At 61.9% G+C, this 24270-nt stretch overlaps 1 protein-coding gene across 1 annotated transcript; it reads left to right on the top strand.

The window, feature by feature from the left end:
- Positions 1–886: 886 nt before the first annotated feature.
- NR5A1 (nuclear receptor subfamily 5 group A member 1) lies at positions 887–20407 on the top strand. Its single transcript, XM_059828861.1, has 6 exons — positions 887–988; positions 1370–1511; positions 5312–5952; positions 14637–14756; positions 15421–15568; positions 20160–20407. Exons 1-6 carry the CDS (start codon positions 887–889, stop codon positions 20405–20407), a joined length of 1401 nt encoding a protein of 466 aa, XP_059684844.1.
- Positions 20408–24270: the final 3863 nt, after the last annotated feature.

The following is a 24270-nucleotide window of genomic DNA, read 5'->3' as shown; positions in this document are numbered from 1 at the left end:
AGGCCCGCTGGCGCGTGGTGACAGGGCTGGACCTGGCAGGGCCCGGGGGTCCGGGGGCTCTGCGCTGAGGGGGCCGGCTGCGGGGTGTTCCTCTTGCCCAGGGAGGTTTAACTGCGCTCCAGCCCCCGGGACGCCTGCTTCCCACGCTGGTCCTGCCGCTCGCTGGCCGGATGCCCGGGGAGGTGGGGGGCTCGTTGCTCCCCACGGGTGCCGTGGGGCAGCTCCACCAGCCCCGGGGCAGCGGGGAGGGCCTCGGGCCCCTGCCTGCAGAGAGGCGCCCCGGGCCCCTCCTGCCCCCGGGGTCCCCGGGGCCGGAGCCCGGCGCTGCCGAGGCCTGGCCGAGCGCCTTCCCCCGGCCCGGGCACAGCGGCGGCAGCTGCCGCCCCCAGCGCTGCCTCGGGGGCTGCTCCTGCCCCGAGCCCCCAGCCCCCTTTCTGCCCCCCGCGCTCGGCCCGCGGCTGCTGCCGGGAGCCGCCGGCCCCGGGGCCTGCCCCGCCGGGGGCCGGCAGTGGGGCAGAGCGCGCCCCCGGCCCCGCGCCCCCCGGCCCCGCCGCCCCCGGCCCCCCGGCTGGCAGTCCCTCCGCCCCACCCCGCGGCCCCGGCGCCGAGAGCCGCCCGCTCTCCCCAGAGGAGGTTCCCCAGCCCCCGGGGGGGTGGCCGCTCGCCCGCACCAACATGGAGATGCTCTTCCAGGCGCTATAAAGGGCTCCGGCTCCGGCACCTGCCGCTCGGTCTGCGCCGCGCCGCGCTCCCGCTCCGCACCCAGCGCAGGGGCTGGGGGCCGCCGTCCCCGTCCCCGTCCCCGTCCCCGTGCCCGTCCCCGTCCCCGTGCCCGCCCCGTCCCGCTGAGCCGCTGGCCTGTCCCGCAGCAGGGCCGCCGGAGGGGATGGACTATTCCTATGATGAGGACCTGGACGAGCTCTGTCCGGTCTGCGGGGACAAGGTCTCCGGGTACCACTACGGGCTGCTCACCTGCGAGAGCTGCAAGGTAGGGGCCGGCCGGGGCGTGCGGGGCCGGGGCTGTGCGGGGGAGAGGGGCCGGGGCTGTGCGGGGGAGAGGGGCCGGGGCTGTGCGGGGGCCGGCGCCCCGCGGGGAGCGGGGCATCGCGGCCGGGGCTGCGCGGGGAGCGGGGCCGCGCGGGGGAGAGGGGGCCGGGGCGGCGCGGGGAGCGGGGAGGGGGCTCTGCAGGGGCCGGGGCAGCGGGGCCGGCGGCGGGCCGCGGCTCGCCCGTTTTCGTTAGCGGCGGACGCGCGCGCGGCGGCGGGACGGGAGCCCCGGCCGCGGCGGGGGGCGGCGGGAGCCTCCGTCGGAAGCGGGGCGCGGGGCCGGGGCCGGTGCCCGCCGCATCGCCGCCGCCCGCCGCCGCAGGGCTTCTTCAAGCGGACGGTGCAGAACAACAAGCACTACACCTGCACCGAGAGCCAGAACTGCAAGATCGACAAGACCCAGCGCAAGCGCTGCCCCTACTGCCGCTTCCAGAAGTGCCTCACCGTGGGGATGCGCCTGGAAGGTAGGGCACGCCGCCGGCCGGGCTCCGCGGGCGCGGCCGGGCTCCGCGGGCGCGGCCGGGGCCGGGGGCGGCGGCGGGGGCTGCGCGGGGCTGCGCGGTCCCCCCGGCGGCGGTCGCGGTGGCCCCCGCCGCCGCCGCCCGCCCCCGGGCCGGTAATTCCCGCGGCCGCTTCGATTCCGTTTCCCCCCCCCAAGTTAAAGAAAAATTCGTTTTTTCGCCTCGGCTCCTGCTTTTCCTTTTCTTGTTTTTGTTTTGTTTCCCCGGCGGTTTTGGCTGCTGCGGCTTCAACTTTCCAGGATTTTCTCCGCTGGCAGAACGGTTGGGAAATAGCGTAGAAATTATTGTTTTCCTTAAGCACATAATTCCAGAAGCCGGGACTTAAGGAAAACGTTAAAAATGATGGGGCTCGCAATAACACTGCCGCAGACCCACCACGAATTGTATTTCTCCTCTTGGTGACATTTAGTAGAAGAGATTTCTCGTCCGGCTCTCGGGGAGTGCAATTACGTCCCCCACGGCCGCCACCTCGCTCATGTCAGAGAAGTCGATCCCGATTGAGATACCAGAGTCGGGCCCCGACACCCCCAAGTCCTGTGTCGTGGTTTCTGCGACACTTAGCACAGGCCAACAAAATACATTCGGCGGGGGACAGATCGCTGGCAAGCGACTGCAAAGCAAAAGCAGATGTGGAAAGGAGCCCCCCGCCGCCAGACTCAGCCGCCCCCCCACCTCTTCTCCCCTGAAATCGTTTACATTTTGCAGCAGATGAAAGCGGCCAGATGCGCTGCGGGGCTGAGACCCTTCACCTGGCCGGGCTCGCTGCACAGGGCTTCGCCCGCCCGGGGGTCAGGGCAGAGTGCGGGTTAATCAGAAAGTACTGCGCGTACTCGCACGGCGGCCGCTCGCGTCCAGGAGCGGGATGAGAGCCTGCGAGCAGAGGCGCAGGAGTAAGACACAACATCGAGCTGCAAAATCAGCCCCTGCAAACTCCCAGCGTGGGCCAGCTTCCAGCCCTGTCTCCAAACAGATCCCAGTTTCGCTCTCCGCCCTGGACTGGCGTTACTGGTGCCCCAGATCAATCCATGCGTGCTCTGGCAGTTCTGACTGGTGCTGCAGGAGAGTTTGGGCACTGGGCAGGGGCTGGGGGCTCCAGGGACAGGCAGGCAAGGGCAGCGTTTGGGGTAGCCGGGGGAGACAGGCACAGTTTCGGTTTGGCTGTTTTCGGCAGTTTTTCCTCGCCGTGGAGCTCGTTTGGTCCCATAGCCCATGAGGGCAGCGGACAGGATTTTTTGTTTATTTTCCTGCTGTTAGCTCCTTAGCGGAGTCCTGCAGCCGGGCAGCCGGGGGGGAATCACCCAGCGGAGGGTGATATTCCCATGGGACCGTCTTTTTTGTGGTGAAAACCGGAGCCCACCTTTCCTCAGTTCCTAGTATTTTTGGGCAGGGAATCTGAGGTGACGCTTCGCAGGTGAGCTCCACAGGACAAAAGCAAGCCTGAGGTGATTGATTTTGGGGACAGAGTGTTGACACGGGCCGCCCGTGAAGTGCCTGAAGGGATGCTGCAGTGAAGCCTGGCCGGGGAGAGCCGCACAGCCCTGGCCCACGCCTGCCTGCACCCCCGAGCACCCCTGGGCACCCACCCGGGCACCCCCGTGCCCATGCCCGGGCAGGGAGAGGTGGGCGAGGGGACGCAGCTCATACCAGCGGGGCCATGCGCAGGGGCGAGGGCAGGCGAGGTGGAGGGAGCGGGAAGGGGAGCAGGGCGCTGGGTGCCCGCGCCCGCCGCCACGTCAGTTGGCCGCAGCCTGGGTGCGCGGCTTGGGGGCCTCCTGCAGATGGTTTTGTCGGGGGGTGCCGGGGGTGCAGGCGATTCTGGGGCAGCTCCGCTTGGGCCCCCTTGCCCCAGAGGTCGGGGTGCATCGGGTGCTTCCCGGCAGCCAGCTGGGACGCGGCAAACGGCAAGTTGTTCCCAATCCCAAAAGTGAGGCACAAATGGCAGGAAAAGCGGAGCAGGAGGGAATTAAAAGGCCTCTTCTCCCTTTGTGTTCTTGCTGGGAGAGGGAAGGAGGTGTACTCGCAGTCGCCGGCGGAGGGTTTGTGAGACCAGGCTGTGAGCACCTCTCGCTGTGTGGGGGTGCAGGCAGCACCACTGGGGTCCCTGCCCGGGCACCCTTGCCCAGCGTCACGGGGGTCCGCTCGGGCTGCGATCCCTGGGCATCGCTGCGCCTGGCCTCCGGCGGTGGGGGACACACATTACTTTGAGTGGGTGGGAGGTGTGGGCTTTCGGTGTGCTCTGGCATCACCAGGCTGTGCAGCCGGGGATGCCAGACCTGCCGCTGCCAGCTCGGGCTGGGTGACGGGGTCTGCCCGCGGGGGATCCCGGCAGGGGTACGCACACATGCTGACTGCGCCATGTCCCTTGTACCCCTGAAGTTAGGAACTGCCCTGGGGCAGCTGTCTGTTGCCCAGAGGCGTGCAGGCAGGCTTTGGGGGGCCGGGGGGGGGGCTGCAGGACCCCCCACCCCAGGGGATGCCTCTCGCCACCCTGCTCCCAGCAAGATGCTGTTTTCGTGAATAAAGAATGATGGGAGGAAGCGCGGGGCGGCTCCCCTGGGAGCACATTCCTGCTCGCCCTGGAAATGCTGCTGCTCCCGCCGATGCTCCTGCGTTTCCAGCCTGCCTGGGGAGAGTCTGGGAGGTGCCCTGGCTCTCCGGGGGGGATGGCCGCGCTTCCAGCGGCCCCACGATAAGTAGGCGAAAGAGAGGCAGAGGTAACAGCTGAGACACAAAAGCAAGACCCGCCTGCTGTGAGCAGGGACGCAAAGTAGCAGAGGTTTTTTTTTTCCCTTTGATGCTAAGTCTGCGGGCTGTGCTCGCTGGCGCGCTCTCCTCCATCCCTCTGCACCGCCGCCCAGCTCCCAGCTTCCAGCGAGCTGAGGCTCTTCCAAGGGTGGGCCGGAGCAGCAGCCCCCGGAGCGCAGCGGGGCGGTGCGGAGGGACGAGCTCCTGCTGCAGAGAAGCACCTGCTCCCTCGCACGCTGACACATTCTTGGGTTTCTTTGGGGGTTCAGAGGGAACATCTGCTTTGCTACAGCTGGGAGATTGCGATGGGGCTGTCAGAGTGAGTCCGCCAGCGTGACACTCCGGCAGAGCCCCTTGGCCGTAGCTGATACCTGGCATGGATGGGCAGCCTCCTGCCCGAAAGCCGGCACAGCCCTGCTGCAGGGTGCAGTGTGCCCAGCAGGACCTGCCAGCCATGCTGCCTGTAAGAGGGGCAGAGATCTGCAGAAAAGAAGCCTGTGCAGCCTGGATGCAGGCGAGTCAGGGTGCCGAGGGGGCTGTGGGGTCCCAGACTCTGCAGAAACAAGGAAATCCCAGGGCTGGTCCGGAGTCAGGGGTTGTAAAAAAGAAAGTGAGTGTTGAGCCCCCTTGTCTGCCTGGGCTTCACAGGCTGTCCCCTGAACCCATGAGGGATGCAAGCTGCTTTATCCCCCAGCCTGTTTCGTGGCTAAAGATGAATGTCTCTTCATTTCCTGCAATTCCCAGAGGCTCTGAAGCTGACACCAGCAAGGCAAGAGCCGGGGCCAGGCACCCAAACCTGCCATGTCAGGTCCCTGGTGTGCATGGCTGGGCTGGGAGTGACACAGTCCTGCCGTCAGCTTTCTGGGAAGGTCTCCCCAGTGTCCCCCAGCCCTGTTAGGCCACCAAATCCCCGACATCTTTTTCTCCATGCCGCATGGAAGTGCTGGTGTCCCTCTGCGCGGGTTCACTGCAGCCTCTGCCCTCTCTCTGCCCCCCAGCCGTGCGTGCCGACCGGATGCGGGGAGGGAGGAACAAGTTTGGACCCATGTACAAGCGGGACCGTGCCTTAAAGCAGCAGAAGAAAGCTCTGATCCGTGCCAATGGCTTCAAGCTGGAAACCGTGCCTCAGATCATGTCCCCGGTGCAGAACGACTACAGCCTGTCCTCCACCATCCACAGCATCCACGCCATGTCCAAGACCTTGCCGCCCAACCCCGCTGCCCTGACGCCCATCGACTACGAGCGCAGCCCCTACGGGACACCCTCCCTGGGAATGACTGTGCCCAGCCACGCGCCGCTCGCCGGCTACCACTATCCCTCCTTCCCCAACCGCACCATCAAGTCTGAGTACCCGGACCACTACACAAACGTCCATGAGTCCGTGCCTGCCTACGTGTACCCAGAGACCTACCCCAGCAGCTCCCCCCCCGACATCCCCGAGGTCATCCTGAAGCTGCTGCAGCTGGAGCCCGATGAGGCCCAGGTGAAGGCACGGATACTGGCCTGCCTACAGCAAGAGCAAGGCAAAGGCCGGCATGAGAAGCTCAGCACCTTCGGCCTCATGTGCAAGATGGCCGACCAGACCCTCTTCTCCATCGTGGAGTGGGCACGGAGCTGCATCTTCTTCAAGGAGCTGGAGGTAGGAGCCTGGGTGGGGGGAAGGATGCTGCACTGGGAGGGTGGTGGGAGGCAGGTAGGATTGGGGCTGAAATGCTGTGAGGATGGGATGTTGTAATGGGCAGGATTGGGGCTGAAGTGCCGTGAGGATGGGATGTTGTAATGGGCAGGATTGGGGCTGAAGTGCCGTGAGGATGGGATGTTGTAATGGGCAGGATTGGGGCTGAAGTGCCGTGAGGATGGGATGTTGTAACGGGCAGGATTGGGGCTGAAGTGCCGTGAGGATGGGATGTTGTAACGGGCAGGATTGGGGCTGAAGTGCCGTGAGGATGGGATGTTGTAACGGGCAGGATTGGGGCTGAAGTGCCGTGAGGATGGGATGCTGCTGTGGGCAGGGCTAGGTCTGAAATGCCATGAGGATGGGGCAATACCCATGGGCACGAGCCCCGGGGCCGCCAGTGCTGCAGATGTGCTGATGCATCCCCGTCCCGCTCTCGGCTCTCCATGCGGCAGGGCTGGAGGCACCAGGGCCTGGCTGCAATGCCGGAGCGATTCCCGCTGTCGCCGTGGGGCTAATGATTTCAGATTCATCACGGCGGGGGCAGGCGTGGAGGCAATTGCCAGCAGAGTGACTGCGGTGTCGAGCTCAAGATATAATTGAAAAATGTAACATTGAGGAATTATAGTTGAGACAATTCTCTCCTCTGCCTTTAGGAGGAAAATCGATGCTGTCAGGCGGGTGCCTATTAGCACCAGGCAGCCGGGGCAGGGCTGGCCGGGGTGGGGGACACCACCAAGCCTCCACCGTAGCCAATTCTGCTGCTGGCAGCCTGCGAGCGTGCCTGGCTGGGGGACGTGGTGCTGACCCCCGTCCCGCCAGGCTATCCCATCTAGCAAATCCCCCCAAATGCTTACTGGGGCCAAGGGTGGATTAGCAGAGGTGGAGCAGCCTCTGCCATCCTGCAAACATTGCCAAGCTTTCAGACGTTGTCATTTGTGTCCTGAGCTGACCTAAGATCCCAAACTGGTGCAAAAATGGGATAGAAAATTTTGCAACGTGGCCAAAACCCAGAGACCCCTGTCCTGGGGCGGCTGGGGGATCCAGTTGCCTTCCCGTGCTCTGAGCGTGAGGCTGTGCTACCTGGCTCTAGCCAAAATCACATTCCTCCCGCAGTGCCGTGGGGACAGGCCCCGGGACAGGGCCAGGCTCTCGCCCGTGCCCACCCCGCAGGGTGCCACGGGGCCGAGCGTGGCAGAGCCTCGTGGCTCAAAATAGCCCCTGGCTGCTCAGAACAGTGTCAGGAAATGGCATTGTGGGGGTGGGTCAGGCTCATTTCAATCGTATCAGTGTCCAGCCTGGATTTTGGGAACAGGGTGGTTGTTGTTTTGCAGGAGATATTGTAAACAGTGTAAATTCAGCTCCCGGCTGCATTGCTGTGTAGCCTTGTAACTCCATTGTCAGCCCGATTGCGCCACCAAAATAGGCTGTTTCCGTGTGAATCCGCGTCGGCAGGCGCTCCTCCTCCCTGCGGGGCTCGGGGGGGGACGGCAGCATGAGGGGTCTCACCTGGGCAGGCCATGCCCCCCATGCCCAGGACATGGGACGTGATGCCCCAGGGATGGGAGCTTGGCTGGGGCCATCTCTGCCGCCCCGGGGCCTCGTGCCTTTTGCCTTCATCCACACGGTGAGCGCGGGGCAGATTTCCAGCATCTTGCAGGGCCAGGGACCACAGGATGCCATGTCCCGCCCCGACTCCAGAGGAAGCGTGAGAAAGCGCAGTTGTTGCTGGCCTTGGCTCCCTCTGAGCCCCCGGCACGGGGCTGTGGTGCCCGGGCCCCTCTGTGCGTGTCCCTCCTGGGACGGTGCCAGGGCTGCCCGCCGCCCACCCAGCACGGCATGTCCTCCCTGGTGCCGGGCGGTGGCTTTCCCCTGGGCACACCGAGGGAAGCCATTGGGAAGCAGGAGTGGGTCTGCAGCTCCTGAAACCCCATTCCTGCTCCTGCCAGCGCATAAAAGCAAACAGCTGCTGGGGCGGTAAATGAACTCCTGCTAGTGCAGAGTTTATGGCTTTACCCTAAAGCCCGCTATTACGGAGTAAAATCGCGATCTCAGAGATCGATGGCCATCATGCAGGCCGTCCCTGCTGGGTGCTCAGGGCTCCTCGGAGTAGGGGATGCCAGCAGCCCTCTCCATCCCCTGGGAACACCTGCATGAAGACGATGGTCTCCATCCCCAGCCGGGGAAGGGCCGTTGGCCGAGGCGGGTGCAGAGACTGGGCTGGGAGGGCATCGTGCTGGGACATTGCTCTAGGGCATCATGCTGGGCTGATGCCGAGCGGGGAGGGGGTGCAGGCGGGTGAGGAGGGGGTGCGGGCAGGTGCCCCCATGCACAGCATCCCCTGCCTGAACACTCCCAGCACCCACGTGCTCCTGCTGCAGGGCTGTTTTGCAGACAGCTGCCTTCTCCCCGGGACCTCGCAGGGAGCCTGGAGAGGAGGGCGCAAACCCTCGGGAGCACGGGGACCCGCTGGCTCACGCCTGGCCAGGATGAGCCTTTGCTCTCTGCCCAGGGAGAGCGGGAGCAGGTCCCCTCTGGAGCTGGCAGGTCTTGTTCCCATTCCCATTCCTGTTCCCATTCCTGTTCCCATTCCCAATGCCATTCCCACACGAGCAGCGCAGCGAGGGGCAGCGGCAGACCGGGTGCTTTGCTGACTCCTCCTGGCGGGGTGTCTGGGGTGGGGGCCCTTGGGGAGAGCCCCCACCGGCTCCGCCACTGCGCCCGGGGAAGGAGGGGGGAGATGGGCTAATGGCCTCTTGACATCGGCTCACACGCCACGTCCGCCCGCAGGCGCGGGGCAGTCAGATTGAAAACAGATTTAACTTCCCAGATATATCGTTTCATTTAAGGGCCAGTAATTCTGTCAGTCTGCCACTGACAAACGAGGGTCCCCATGCCAATCCGCCGGGGAGACTGATGTCGCAGCGTTCATCTCGTGTCACCAGGCAGAGAATTACGGACTGCGCTGGCCTTCGGAGGCAAGACTAATAATGCCGCACGGCAGAGGGGGATTTGGGGGCCCGCTTGTTTATCGAGGGCCGGCCAGGCAGCCGCGGCGCGAGGCCGCGCGGGCGGAGGTGGAAGAGGTCAGCGCTGACACCCATAAATACGAACTTTAACTGAGTCTAGATGAGATGTGTCAGGACTGAGGGAAGATTTGCAGCATCTCTTCAGGAAGAAAAATATGGGCTGGGGGTGAAATACATTTTGTTGGGTCATGAGTCTCAGGCAACTTTGTCCTTTCAGATGTAATTTTTTTATATATATATATGGAGAGAGACAGACAGAGAAATGTGCATACACATGCACACTTGCACGTTCACATTGTGTCTGGTTTTGGTTTGGTTTATATACACATATCTTGCACAGCCTGGTTTATATAGGTGTTACTGCCATACGTACATATAAATATCTTGGACACAGGGGTACAGTGACCTTTAGATCGGGATGAGCAGGCAGGAATGTTAAACAAATTGCCGCAGTTTCAGCCCGAAGGCCGGGCTGGGCTGGGCGGGTGGCGGGTCCCTGCCGCCAGTGGAAGGGCACGGTGCGGCTGCGGGGAGGTGGGTTGATGCCCGTCCCCTCCTTGGCCCCTCCTTGCCGTGGGGCTGGGGCAAACCACCTTCCCAAGCATGGGCAAGCACCAGTGGCGGGGAGGGGGACAGGCTGAGGGCCCACGGGTGCCTGCGGGTCGCTGGGTCTGTCTGCTGGGCTGCTCTCCCTCGCTTCTCGTTAGAGATCTCGGAGCCATGACGAAGCCTGTTTGTAGTCAGTTGCTTCTCTGCCTTAAGCATGCATGGGTCATCTTGACCCCATCTCCTGGCCAACAGCCAGAGCGTTTTTGGCAGATTTAAAATCTCCTTCTGGTCATTGATGCTGCAGCAATGTTTAGCATCCTATGCACTGGGGGAAATGTGACGGCGTTCCCTGCCTGCTGGTGTCCCGGCTGGCACAGCCCTGCCCTCACTCGCGGGGCGCACACGCAGAGCCGCGATACCCAGGCAGCCTGGCAGCCGGCTGCCTGGGAGCACCAGCAAAAAGCACTAGCCTGGGCCACAGCAGCACCTTCTGCCAGCCGGGAGATGAGATCCTGGCCCTGCCACTCTGGTCTTGGTGGTTCTTTGCTTTAAGTTGCCCATCGCAGTGGTATCTGGGCAGGGGGGATGGGGACCTGCATTGACCATTAACACCTTAGACTTGTGTGGGGTTTCGATTGTGGGTGGCTGGCGGATGGTAATCCACTTTCGCACTTCTTGGTAGCCAAGGTGACGGGTCCTGCTCGCACCCAGTAATTGCTCGGGCTGCGGCTCGGGGCACTGGCGTGTGCTGTGCATCTGCGTGGGAGCTGCTGGAGCAAATCCTGCGTCAGTGATCTGGGAGGAGGCCCAGAGAACATCCCTGGGGGTGAAGGCACAGCAGGGGCATCCGAGCGCTACTTGTGCCCATGGCATGCTGAAGCCGCGCGGGGAGAGGCTGAGGATCGATGTCCTGGGAGCCGCTCAGGGCTTCTGAGCAAAGCGGGGTTGCTGATGGGTCACTGCTTCATAACACCGCAGAGATGTTTGGGGGCAGACCGTGGTAGCCGAGGCGGGGGATGCCCTGGACCAGCTGTGCAGGGAGCAGCGAGCACAGCGGGGCTGTGTCATCCCCATGGGGGTTTGGCTCCGGGATGCTGAGGCGCCGGGGTGGCCCAGGCACATTTTGGGAAGCCCCAACACTTCCGGGGGCTTCCTCCCCTTGTGCCTATGAACCCGCAGGGAGGGTCGCAGGAGGTTTAAGACTCTCATGTGGCACATCTGCATGCAGGTCCACGCAGCACCATCCGTGCCTCCGCACACCCTGCCTCCCCTCCGGCCCTTGGTCCGAGCCCATTTGTTGCAGGGAAATGGATTTCTCGTGGGTTGCAGGCCTTCAGCAGCAAGGCACTTTCAGCAGCCGGGCGGCAGGGGAGTGCTCACCCTGCGTGGGGAGCGTTTCACTGCCACGTTTTGTGAATGGGTTAAATGCTTGCTTTAAAAAAAAAAAAAATCACTTCTTAAAGACAGCTTGCATCAGGTCCTTGATAAAGCACTCCGTTGAAAAGCCTTGACATTAAAAGAGGAAGATCCTTTGCTTAACTTTTAAAGGCGAGAGTCCGTGCATGCCGCCTCGCAGGGAGGATTGATCGACTCTGAGTGGCCGTCCATTAGCAGCCCTCTCCTCCTGGGCGGCCAGGCTGGCGCTGGGCACAGGCCAGGGGATCTCCAGCCAGGAGCCCTCTTGCAGCGGAGCCGCACCTCCGGAGCGGGACCATGCAGAGATGCCCGCTGCCGTCCCAGCCCGGGGCACGGGGACACCCAGCTTGGTGCTGGGGCGCGGGCAGGGCTGGGGTCCCTGGAGACACCCCTGAGCCCTGCCCGGCCCCCAGAGCCCCCAGCCCACCCAGTCACGCTCCCAACACATCCCCCCATGCCATTGCCACATGGCTCCGGCATGCAGCGATGCTCCTGGGAAAGGCCACGGCATGCCAGAGCGTGACGGCAGGGGAATGGCTGTGCAGCAGGCATGCAGGACAAAATGTGCCGCTGATGGGATGCGGGGAGGTGCTCTGCCGAGGGAGCTGAACCTGCCTGTGGAGTTTGGGAGAACTGGTTAGTCATTCTTGAAGGAAGAAAAGAAGATTTCAAAATTGTTGAAATGCTTCCTTTTGGAAAAGCTGAATTTTTTTAATCCGTTTTCAGAGCAAAAGCTTCAGTCTGTCCCTTCTGGAGCTCGTCCCACTCAGGAATGAGGCACAGGAAGGAGCTTCCAAAACAACGCTGCGCCTCAGCCGGAGTGGAGCAGCTCGGCACTGGCCGGAAGCGTGCGGCTGGGCTGGCAGCAAGCTGCCGCACCGGGAGCCCAGCTCCCTGCAAGGGCCGGCGCAGTTACAGCCAGCTGCTGGCCTTGGGGCAGAGGTCATCAGGAATGCAGAAAATCTCCATTTTGTTTTGATGCAGAATGAGCTTTTCCCCAGTTCTTTGTTCAGCAGCTGAACAGAAACCTCACGGGCTGTACGGTCGGGCTGTACCATGGCTCCTTCACCGGCTCGGGCGATGTAGTGGTGAGCTGGGCCTTGGCAGCCCCACTGCACCCATTGCACCTCGCCGAAGGCAGGTTTCACACGTCGGGCAGGAGCAGGCGCTGCAGCCCTGGCCCGCCGTCGCTGCCTTCTGCGCCGCCCCTCCCTCCCCACGCTGCTGCCTGTCCAGCTCCGACTACCCACCGCACTTGAGAAACAAATCCCAGCGGCTCGCGGGGGGTGCCGGGCTCCAAGACCATAAAGCTCTTTCTCATCTGACTTCTATTCCTTTTGCAATCTCCCAGTACTGGTTTATTGCAGCCTCTTCAGCAAAACGAGGGTATTATCCAGTCCTGCGATACTGCATCTGTCTTCCTTCTATTAAAGGCAGCGAGCACAATGGCACTGCAGAGCTCTTCTGCTGGCGCTGAATTTGCTCTGCAGGGAAGTATTACTGATAACCCCCGGCCCTTTCCCTACACCAGCCTTGCAGGAGAGGGGGGCTCTGCAGGGCAGGGGTTCAGCCCTAGCAGAGAGGAGTTGGGGGTCCCGCAGAAAGCAGCAACGAGGGGATGAAGCCGGTGACCCTTGGTGGTTCTCGGCAGGGCGGTGGGGAAGGCAGCAGAGCAACGTGCCTCCTGCCTGTTCCCTGGGCTGCGCCGGCAGCACCCCCACGTCCAGGCATGGGGCCCTGGCATGGCTCCTTATTTTGCCGAACACAGCTGTTGGCTTCAGCAGCTCGTCCTGCCCGTCGCTGCTGCTGCCTGCAGCCCACCGCCTTTCCCACGAGACTTTTGGAGGTCCTTGCAGTTTGTGTCCTGGGTTGAGCTTTTTACCAGGGGCGTTTGCAGGCATTTCTTTGAAAGCGTCGCTGTGCACGCTTGTACCTGTGCCTGCACGTATGCACCAGCACATGTGCAAATGTGCACATGATCACACGTGTGTTGCTGCGTGGGCAGGGGCTGACCCGGCAGCTGCAGGGCACTGCAATGCCCCATAGCCGGCGGCTCCCTCACGGCCGTGCTGCTCTGCGGTAGCTCTGTGCCCCCCCGAAACCTGCCATCCCAGGCAGGGAGGCGAGGATGGGCACTGTCTTCTTTCACTTTAAAGTATCCGGAGAGGCTGCCCAGAGACACAGGGCCTTTGTGCAGCAGCCGTGCATTCCCTCCCACCCGGGGGCCAGGACACGGCCAGCAGTCGTTTTGTTAAAATTTGTGTGTGGTTCAGGGAGGTTGTGCCTGGTGGGGGGAAACCCGTGCTGATAAGAGCCAGCAAGTGCCACCGAAACACGCCAAGCTGCTTCAAAGCTGGCTCTGTGCAGCCTCCCAGCCTGTCTCCTCTCCTCCAGCCCGGGATCCCCCTTGCCAGGGGTGCAGCTCCAGCTCTCCCTGCCCGCCCAAGGGGACCCTGCTGCCGGGCTGGCCTCCCCCGGGACGTCTGCCGGGCGTGGGGTCGGTGCTGTGCAAGCGCAGTGCAAGGCGTGCATGGGGCGTGAGCCCGCAGGTGTAAGGCGGCCGCAGGGCGCCGGTGGTTGCAGTCCTTGCTACAGATGCTAACCAGTGCTGTGGGTGTCAGTCTTGCTGTCCTCTCCTCCCACCCACCACGAAGGGAGGGCTGGAGGTGAAGCATGGGATACCGGCAGGGAGATGAAGTGGGATGCAACATCCAGCCCAGTTACACGCCAGCACAGGCAGACATGGGAACCAGGACCCAGACCAGGGCTTTGCAATTAACGTTTCATTAATCAGATGCAGCATCTCCTTGCTAAGAGCTTGTTCACACTCAGGCTGTAGTTTCCATGTATAAATGTGTGTGTGACTTTGGGAAATGCTCTGCAGGCAAGGTGTGAGGAGGGTTTCAGGTTCTTAAAAAACCCAGGGCTTTTGCCAGGCTGCGAGGGTCAGGGACAAAGTCCTGGAGGACAAAGTCCTGAACACTTGGAGGAGCTGGATTCCCGAGGGAGGTGGGTGATGCCCCCTGCACTCCCTGCGTGCTCCCGTGATGGACTGGTAAGCAAACGTGTGCACAGAGCTGACCTGGGACCAGCCAAGTCTCTGTAGATCAGGTCACCCGGGGGCCTTAGGGGACGGCAGAGGTTTGTCACGTCTCCAACACATCATGTTGATGCCATATGCATGCCAAGGCATTGCTCATCCTGGTGGCAGAAGGCCCCATCCCCTCTCTGCTTCATATAACGGCACCGATGACTGGACTCGCTGCTCTGCTTCTGGGCGCTTGAGCAGTGATAATAGGTTATTTTTTTGACACTGATGTCAGTTCGCTAGAAAACCCATTTCTGTTGTGCTCAAGGTGAGACATGGATAGGTGCGGGTCCTGCCCAGGTCTGATGCTAATGTGGCATCATGCAGTAGCGGCTGATGGTATGAATTTGAGCCGTCGCTGCCACAGGGCTGGAGTGTGGAGCCGACCCCCAACATGCTGATCTGGGGGCTGGAGGGGTGCTGCAGGGACCGGGGCAGCCCGATCCGCTCCTGCCAGCCAGGAACCAGCCCATGCAGACACAGCCCGGGCTGCCCCCATGGCCACGCGTGGCCGGCCGTGCCCTGGCGCGATGGGTGTCAGCGGTGCTGTTCTGGCTGTGTTTCAGGTGGGCGACCAGATGAAGCTGCTGCAGAACTGCTGGAGCGAGCTGCTGGTGTTCGACCACGTCTACCGGCAGCTGCAGCACGGCAAGGAGCACAGCGTGCTGCTCGTCACCGGCCAGGAGGTGAGCGCCGGCCCACAGAGACCGCGGCGGCCACTGCGGTTGGGGCGATGGGGGCCAGGCGGCGGGGGCTGGAGGGCGGGCACAGGGGTGACTTTTGTCTTACTTCTGGCTGAGTGCAGTTGACACGGTGCAGGGCAGATGGGTTGTTTTTGCTGTGCTATGGGACCGCTTGTGCAGAAGGTCCCGTCCCATCCCAGCCCAGCCCATCCCGTCCCATCCTGTCCCATCCCATCCAGTTTTATACCATCCCGTCCCAGCCCAGCCCATCCCATCCCGTCCCGTCCTGTCCCATCCAGTTTTATCCCATCCCGTCCTGACCAGCCATCCAGCTCCTGCTTCTGGAGAAAAATGTTTCTCATGGAAAGATCAACAGCTACACTGGCACTTGCAGAGATGGGGTGTGAGAAGTGGCCCCTTCCCTCCCCTGGGGTGGTTTTTGGAGACATGGGCACCCGTGATGCCAGCACTCTGCAAAGGGCCCTTCTGTTTTAAGTGGTGCTGGAGAAATGAGGTTCCCATTTCACCCACCAGCCTTTGCTTTGATGCCCCTAATTCTTGATCAGCGCTGTGGGCTGGTGGCCGGCTCCTGCCCTGTGCAGGATCCCCTGCAGCGGGTTTGGGGGGGCTGGGGCTGCCACGGCTGATGTCATCCTCGTCCCCGCAGGTGGACATGTCGACTGTCACAGCCCAGGCTGGGTCCATCCTGAACACACTGGTGCTGCGGGCACAGGAGCTCGTCCTGCACTTGCACTCTCTCCAGGTGGACCGGCAGGAGTTCGTCTGCCTCAAGTTCCTCATCCTCTTCAGCCTTGGTGAGCGCCGCCGCGGGGGGCACCAGGACGAGGGGTGGCCGTGCTCAGGGGTCACGGCTGTGCTGCCGCGGGGTCTCAGGGGGTGGCAGTGCGGCTGGAGGGGGCACGCATAGCCCAGGGTCTGGCCGTGCCGGCTGCTGCACCGATGGGCTATGAAGGGGCTTTTAATGAGGAGCCGGGAGCGAGGGCTGGGACCTGCCAGCTCCCCTGCCTCACCGGGGGGGCTGAAACGTCTCCCATTGTGGGGCCAGGCTCTGCGGGGGACGTTGCCAACCTGTTGGCCGAGCAGAGCCTGTTTTGGTCACTCGCCCATCGCACCGGGCAGGGAAACAACCGGCTGATACAGCTGCGGCAAAACAGGCGTGTTGACAGAGGCGGCGGCCGGGGACGGCTCTATCTCCTGGGATTTGCGTCAGAGGGCCCGTGCCGCCGTGGCGGGGCAGGGGCTGCGCGTGGCTCCTGATTAGGCTCAGCCCCGGAGCCTGCGGTCAGGCCGAGGCGGCGGGTTCACACGGTCCTGCCTCACCTAGACAAAATACACGGGAGCTGTGGGCACTGCTGCCAGAGCCCACAACATCCCTGGGGCTGTGCAGCAGCTCTGCCCACTCCTGCCCCACTCCTGCTCTGCTCCTGCCCTCATCCTGCCCCACTCCCACCCTGGCCACGCTGCTGCCCCTGTGGGAGCATCTCCCCATCCACTGTGGCCAGGGATGTACCTCCTCTTCCCGCAGGCATCGCCCTGAGGCAGGGACACCCATTGGAGTCCCACTGGAGCGATCTCAGCCCTGGGCAGGGCAGCGTGGCCACGGGCGGTGCTGAGCACCACGGGCACCCCAGGGCGCCCAGCCACCTTCATTACTGGTATTGACACCTTCCCCTTGGCCCCGTTCCAGCGGAAGATCTCTCCTCCCAGCATAAGGACAGTAGCGGGGCCTGCGAGGGGCTCAGCTGGCTGCTGCGCTCCCGGCTTGCACCTCTGCCGCTGCACCTGCTTCACTTCACACACCTCCACGGCCGCTGCTAATTGCACACATCCGGACAGGGCAGGAACCAGCATTTCCCCAGAGAAACTTGTGCTTGGCTCCCTGCAGCACCCGGGTGCTGGTGCTGAGCCGGGACAGCGAGACCAGCTCAGGACAGCCCTGTCTCCAGCTCCATCCCCATCCCCAACCCCATCCCCGACCCCTTCCCCGTCCCTGTCCCAACGCCTCGGGCTGCACTTGCACTTGTTCACCATGGGTCCCAGCCGGGGGGGCTCCTGCCAGCAGCTCTGTGCCCCATCGCCAAGTACAGCAGGCCACGAGCTGCCCCCTGCGCCGTACGGACACCGCTCTGTATTTTGGTACTTCGTTGCTTGACAGAGAGTTTGCATCACTGTGTGTCACTGTCGCCGAGGAGCCAGCCTGCTCCAGGAGCAGCACTGCCGCAGGGTTAATGGGTTAAGTGGGAGCACTGACTTGCTGCAGGCAGTGGGAATCCGCTCCCCCATCGGAGGGGTTGGGGTCAGGGCCAGTACGGTCTGAAGGACCCACTGGTTTGACTCGGCTTTGCAGTGGACGTGTCCCTGTTAGCAGGCAGGTCCGGCAGCCGCGGGTGCTGCGGGGGCCTGGGCAGGGCAGCTGTCTCAGGGTGCGGGAGCCGCGCTGCCATCCCGTCCTGCACCTGCGGCATCTCCTCCCGCAGCTTTCTTTTCCTCTAGAGCTGTTTTGAAATCGAGAGAAATTAGATACGATAATTTGCTGTTCAAACAGTGATAAGGTGTGGCACAAACAGTGCCCAGGCTGGGAAATAAAGGAGCCGGTGGGGCTCGTGCCCTGAGCTGGGACCTTCCCTGGCCGCTGCCTCGCAGGGTCAGCACAGGGAGGGCCACTCACCCCATGCTGCCCCACGTCCCCCCGCCACCCCCGGCACAGCATGGCACGGCGAGCAGGAGCAGCGTCCTCCCAGAGCCCAGCCAGCACCGGCGGCCACGGCTGCTGTGCCGATTGCGGCTGCGGTTCCGCTTCCCCGGCGCAGCGGCTTTCAGGGAGGGCGTGGAATCAAATAGCTGTGTTTTCCCATACATCATTTTGCCCCAAATCCAACTTTTTCTCTCCATATTGCAGAGCTCACTTGGAGTAATTTGCCCTTCGCAGGCTCAGCTGTAGAGGATGGGATTGTGTATTATGTGCAGGATGTAATTGCCTTTAACAAGAGAATTTCCACATTTACCACTCTGCCACAGCACAATCAAAGCCAAGCCCCGCTCACAAGAGCTGCCATTTGAGTTCTAAATAGATTTCTCTCCTGAGCAGGTAAAGAGATTTAATTAAAATTAGGGCTTCTCAAAATAGCAATATTTATGAGGACGGCACAGGTTAGCTTTGTTCTACAGAAGGGCTTAATAGAGCCTTAATGGATTGACCTATCATTCGATTTCATGACTTACATTCATGAAGCAGCTACTCTTGGGGAGGGGAGGAAGAGAGGCTTTTATAGCCCACATTCCCTTAAGCGTTTGCAATTTATCAGCAGCTTCTCCCAAACAAAAGGAGCTGTGAATAGGAAGAACACTTGAGGGCATAGAAATAATCCCAGGCATATCTGTATGTGTGATGGGAGGCTTTGTCACAGGACAGTCTTTGCAACTGCTGCAGTGTCTCTAAATGAAGTGAGTCAATGTTATTTGGACAACATTCTTTATTCCTTGCAGGAATGAAAAGATTATTCAAATATTCAATTAAACAGTGAATAGGGTCTTTCAGAGAACCAGGTGAGTTCATCGCGTAGAACTAGCTATTGTTGAGCCGACTCAGGGGATAGATTTGACATTTATCAATATAACTTCTTTTTTTTAATGACATGCACAATAACCTTATGCAGAAAAAGAGATTTCATAACAACAACCCGGGTAGAAGGGAGATGGCCACAATAGGAGCAAATGTGCCACAGGACTGAAAAGGGAAGGGTGATCTGATAAAGTGCACCTTGGCATGACCTGCGGTGCTTTGTGCCTGCACCACGCAGCACCCGGCCTGGCTCGGCCGCGCAGCCCAGCCGTGGGCATGGCCGGAGGCTGTGTCTCTCCAGGGCCCCCCCAGCTGCGCCTCCGCTCCCCGGGCTCTGCCCGAGGATGGGCCGGGGACTCCCAGCTTTGCTGGGCTGGAGCAGCGCCGGGTGCTGTGGCCCCCCCAAGGGAACCCTGTAGGGCCAGGTAGTGGGGGGCCATGGACACCCCCACCCAGCAGTCGGGGTCCCATCCGCTCCCTCCTGCTCAGCCACCGCCACCACCAGCACCACGCTTTGCCCTCCCGACAGCTGCTCAGCCCTTTGGCTACAGCAGGGACCCATCTGGGTCCAAGTCATGTTTGAGTCTCCTTTTTTTTGGGTTGAAGGCCAGAAATAAACCCCAAACACCAACCGCCTTGGCCAGAACCCATGTGCCCAGATTTCCCTGTTCCCAACCTGTGGGCAGGATGTGTCCAGGCTGCCAACGCAGATCTGAATTTGGCCGTGCGTCAGCAGCTGCTGGACGTGGGCAGCAGAGCTGGCAGCGCCGTTATCTGAGCACTGTGCTGCTGGGCGCCTTTGTGCCGTACAGTAAATCTATTAAATCCTCTTGCCCCAAATGGACCCGGTGCTGGGGTTTGCAGCAAGGTCTCCCACGAGCGGGCGCTGAGATACCATCGCTGCGTGTAGCTGAGGCCGGCTGACAGGGCAGTGCACAGCACTGTTTCCCTAAAGCTACTGAAATCTGTGTGCGGGGCCGGTTCAACAATGTGTTGCACAGCTTGAAAAACCAGTGCTTCGTTCACGGAGCACTCATGGCAACCCGAGCACCGAGGCAGCGTCCTTGGAGGGCAGACCCCAGCTCAGGCTGCCCCAAAAGCCTGGCAAAACCCCGAGCACCAGCCTGGGCTGTCCCTGCAGCCACCCTCCTGCAGTGGCTGCAGTCGTAGGGTGGTTACAGACCAGTCGTCCCCAGGGACATACTCTGCCCTGGGGCTGTGCGTGCCCCAACTCTGCAGTGCTGCATCGGGGCCACGATGGCCCCTTGGCTGCCAGACCCTGCCTGCACCTTGGTTCCGCTAACTGCTGCGCTGCTTCCCACCCTGCAGGCAGCAGAGCTGGCAGCGGGATTATGGGGAGCTGCTGCGACCCTGGCGAGGCGCGGAGGATTAGGGTTTCCAGGCTGGTGAGCCCTGTTGCCACATGGGAAAGATGAGGTTTATTGGGGAATTAATTCAGCCGCTTCCTCAACCTTCAGGAATTAAAGGGGGCTGATAGCAACGGCTCCCTGTGTGTGGGTGCAGCCGGTAACAAGTTTTGGCTTTGCGGATTTCTGAGTGGTAAGGGCAGGGGGGCACGGGCCCTCCTGCTGCCGATGGGGGTTTGGACATCCGTCTTCAGCACTGGGGAGACCGGGGAGGCAGGGCAGGGATGGGGAGCCCGTGGCTGGGCAGGGTTGGGGCGCGGGAGCCCTCCTGCTCTGTGTTCTTGTGCACGAGGGGTGTTGATGTGGGAGCACATGTTCCTCCTGGCGCAGTGCAGTACGGATGGGGCAGACACGTGGGTTTGGCACCGTTTCACTGTCCTGTCCCCACCCTTGCAGATGTGAAGTACCTGGAGAACCACACGCTGGCTAAGGACGCTCAGGAGAAGGCCAATGCGGCGCTGCTGGAGTACACAATTTGCCACTACCCCCACTCCACGGACAAGTTTCGCCAGCTGCTGCTGCGGCTGGCGGAGGTCCGGGCGCTGAGCATGCAGGCGGAGGAGTACCTCTACCACAAGCACCTGAGCGGGGAGGTGCCCTGCAACAACCTCCTCATCGAGATGCTGCATGCCAAGCGGACTTGAGCGCAGCCGCGAGCACGGACCTGGCAGAGCCCCGGCGCTGCCAGCGGCATGGCAGGGGCAGGACGCGTGCCCGGGGCTGGCGGGCCGGCGCCGCCTCTCCACCCTGCCTTTCTCAGTGATGCTATCTAACCTGTACTATTGGAAAAGTCCCAGATGGTTTATTTTAATACACAGTAAGGACGGTCGATGGCTGCAGGGCTGTGGGCTTGGCTGCCGGACTGCCCCCTCAGCAGCGCTGCCCCCCGGCTCCTCTGCACACCCAGTGCTCAACCTGTCGCCTGCCTGACCCAGCTCTGCGGCACGAAGGAAGGGTAAAGCCTGTCCCGGCTTTTCTCCTATTTATGCTCCTCTCCTGCTGCACCTAACCAGTCATTTCTCCACCGCTGCCATCCCTTCCCCAACCCTGCCCCATGTCTCAGGGCCCCTTGTGCCCAGGGCAGGGGAGAGGTGAGGTGAAACCCCCTCCCCGGGTTGTGGTTTCACCGTGGTCAGGGTGTCCCCAGGCACCAGGACGGAGGCAGAGGATTTCTCCAGGAGCCAAGAAGAATGCCGAGGCTGGGGCTGGAGATGTCAGCCCCATGCAGCTGTGCTGGCACCCCAAGGTGCACATGCCAGGGTCCCCACTCCTCGTTCCCCACAGTGTTGCTGCCTGTTCTGAGTCCCACCACTGCCCCGGCCAAGCAAGGGCAGGCGGGGACGGGCAGTGCTGAGCCCTCGGCTGAGGTTCATTTTCTCAGCGCTTGCTGGTGCTGGAGGCACCAGCCATGGCTTTGCAGCCCATGGCAGCTGCAGTGCCCAGAGCCTACGGGTGTCTACGGTCAGTATGTCTCTGGGATGTCAAAGCTTTGCTGCAGAGGCTCTAAGAAATTCGGTACTGGGAGCAGGGGACTGTGCTTGGGACACTTTGGGCCCGTGGCCCTGCTGCTGCACCCTCGGTGCCAGCACAATATCCCTGCAGCTGCAAAGCTTTGCAGGTCACGGTGCCCAGGCAGTAGTGGCACTGCGAACCGAGCTGGTTCCCGAAGCATGAGGATAGGGTGGCCCTGGGGTGGTGTCCCCAGGCAGCGCAGGTCCTGCCTCGCTCCAGCCATCAGCCGTGTCCAGGCAGTGCCTGGAGAACAGCCAAGGGGCAGGATGGGGATAGGGATGGACCCTGTCCCCTTCCTGCCTGCAGGTGATGCTGGCAGAGCTGCACAGGCACCAGGGTGGCAGCAGGTCCAGGCTGCAAAGAGCCCAGAGCTGCTCCCGTGCCAGCACGTGCCCAGGGGCTCGGGGGAGCTGGGGTGCTTTGCAGCCCCCTCCTGAATTTACCTGCCCAAGCGCATGGGTAAGGAGTAATAAGAACTGTCCTGTGCTTCATGTCAGGCCGAGCTGAGCCCCCAGACCTCCCGTTGCGCTCTGCCGTGTCCCCAGGTGACAGCAAATGCTGTGCCAAAGCCACAAAGAGCTGTTGGTTCCTCTCCCATTGCAGGACAGGGGCTCACAGACACGACTGGGCAGCACTGGGGGGCTGCTGGACGCTCGCTGCTGCTTTCTCTTGGTCTCAGCCATGCTCTCCTCTCCTTTGCCGCCGCCGGGCAGCCCAGCACGGCCCCCCCGCCACGGCCGGGCCCCTGCTCTGCTGGGGGAGCATGGCTGGGGTTGGCTCAGGTTTGTTTTCCACGGTGGGTGCTTGCTCCTCGTCTGGGGGGGGCTGTCATCTGCCGTGGCTCTGCGCAGAGCCGGTGCCTTGAGGAGCTGCAGACGCTGCGCCTGGAGTTGTGTGGTTTATGGAAGCTTGTTAGATGCAGAAGAGCATGTTTGTCTCTGCTTTTCAACATGTTTGTGCATTTTCCTCCTGAAGTCTGTGGTTCAGTTTCACCTTCTTCTTTTTGTGAACTTAAAGAACTGGAGAAAATGGTTTGGGAGGTAAAAGATGTTTTATTTTCAGAAAATGAAAAGTGTCCTTAAGTGTCTCTCTCTCCCCCTCTGTCTCTCACATCCTTTTCTCCCTCTCATCCCTCCCCTTCCCCACTCCCCACCCTTCCTTCCCCGGCAGGAGGTTACCAACTTCCTTGTCAGGAGCGAACCACTGTAATAAATTTTGCAGTTCATTTAAAAAGGCAGACTTTGTCTTTTTTGACTGTCTTTCTGACCCTCCTTGTTGGTGCCACCCCTCCTCCGGGCTCCCCACGGGCAGGCGGGGTGCCCTGCCTGGCGTCCCCGCAGGAGAGCAGCGCTTGGCCCTGGCAAGCCCCTGGTGCCCATGGGTGTCTCTCCCGGTGCCGCCTGCCTTCGGTGGGACCGGGACACGACGGCTGCGGGAGGGGGGTCGCTTCGGTGGTGTGATGCAAGGCATTGGTGACTCAGGAGCTGGTTCAAAGTGCTGCTGGGAATTGCCATAGTGACTCTGAGTGTGTTTTGCAAGTGAGCTCACGAATGACAACGTTTACGGGCAATTAGCTTAGACGTGGGATTTTTCATGTAGTCCTTGGTGGTCACGGTGGCCAAGAGCCCCCGGCATGCTGTGCACTGCAGCAGGGAGCAGAAACACAGCAAAGCAGAGCGCTCTGCAATAGCTTTCATGACCTGTCTGTAAGTATTTCAGTGCTGGGAAGTGCCCCATGCCCTGGCTCTCCCCGATCCCAGCAGCGGGAGATGCTGCTTGGCTGACTCTGATAACCGGACCGATGGGCTGCACTTGCATCTTGCTCTTCTGACCAGCACAGGGCTGCTCTAGGGCTGCAGTTCCCAACAGCGCTTAAATGCATGCTGGCCAGCACACGCTGTGCTGAGACCAGGGAACGCAGCGCAACACGGCAGACAGCACATGGGAGCGTGCAGTGCTCTAGTCCCCTGCGCCGTGGCCAAACCGCCCTCCCCTGCGTTCAGCCGTGTAAAGCCACGGCACGCTGCCGCGCCTGAACACGAGCCCATTCCCATGGATACATTGCAACAAGGAGAGAAGTTTGCCTTTAAAATCAGCATTTACTGTCATCATAATCAGCAAAAACCCCAACACATTTTATGTGCTCTAAACACTAGGGAGGTAACAGGAGAACGAGTCGGATGCAAAGAACAGAGGGAGAGAAAACATAACCCCAGCTGGCGAGGGGCCACGCCAGCCGGGTGGGAGCCCCGGGTGGAGCAGGGAGAGGATTTTTGTCCTAAACAGCAGAAGATGCTATCGAAATCAGCTGCTTTAGAAAAGAATTGAAGCCAGCCGCTGTCTTCCTTAGTGCATGTGCTTCCTACGTGGCCTGTCCCCAGCCCTGCCCCGGCAGAGCGGTGTGCCGAGCCGGCAGCAGGGCCGGGGAAAGCAGCCGTCCCTGCCGGCATGGGAGCGCGGGCGCACCACCTGGGCACGGCTACCAGGGGCAAAGCTGGGCTTTCTCCTACGCTGCCTGCTCCAGGTCCCCCAAGCTAAACAAGCTCTGCTGGCAGCAACAACCACCACACACAACCACGTGCTGCCGGCGGTGCCGCGGGGCGGCTGGCGGCAGGGCTGCACCAGGCCAGGCTTGGCTGCCCCGGCAGAGGCTACACGAGCTGCGGGGACCCCCGGGCCAGCACGCAGGCTGGCAGGAGTCACGATGAGTACCTGCCTGTTGGTTGCCTGCTCCTGGAGAGGAGCAGGGCAGTCTTCAGCAGCAGATGAAGCCCCGTGAGACCCCACACTACCCCAGTCCTGCCTTGGTTTTGTCTGCACATGCTGCTAGGAAGAAGCGCAGGGCTAGCAACTCTGCCCGGGCTGGGACAGCCCTCCGCGTGGAAGCCAGCTCCTCCAACCTGCCATCCTCCCGGCTGCTGGAAGAGCCTTGGCGTTGTGGGTCCATCACCCAGAACTTCTCAGAAACCTAAAGCAAAAGAGAGACAGTCTCAGC

The sequence above is a fragment of the Gavia stellata genome, chromosome 24, assembly GCF_030936135.1.
Source record: "Gavia stellata isolate bGavSte3 chromosome 24, bGavSte3.hap2, whole genome shotgun sequence".
In the NCBI taxonomy this organism is placed as follows: Eukaryota; Metazoa; Chordata; class Aves; order Gaviiformes; family Gaviidae; genus Gavia; species Gavia stellata.
Note: the sequence above shows the minus strand (reverse complement) of the source record. Positions and strands in the feature narration are given on the sequence as shown.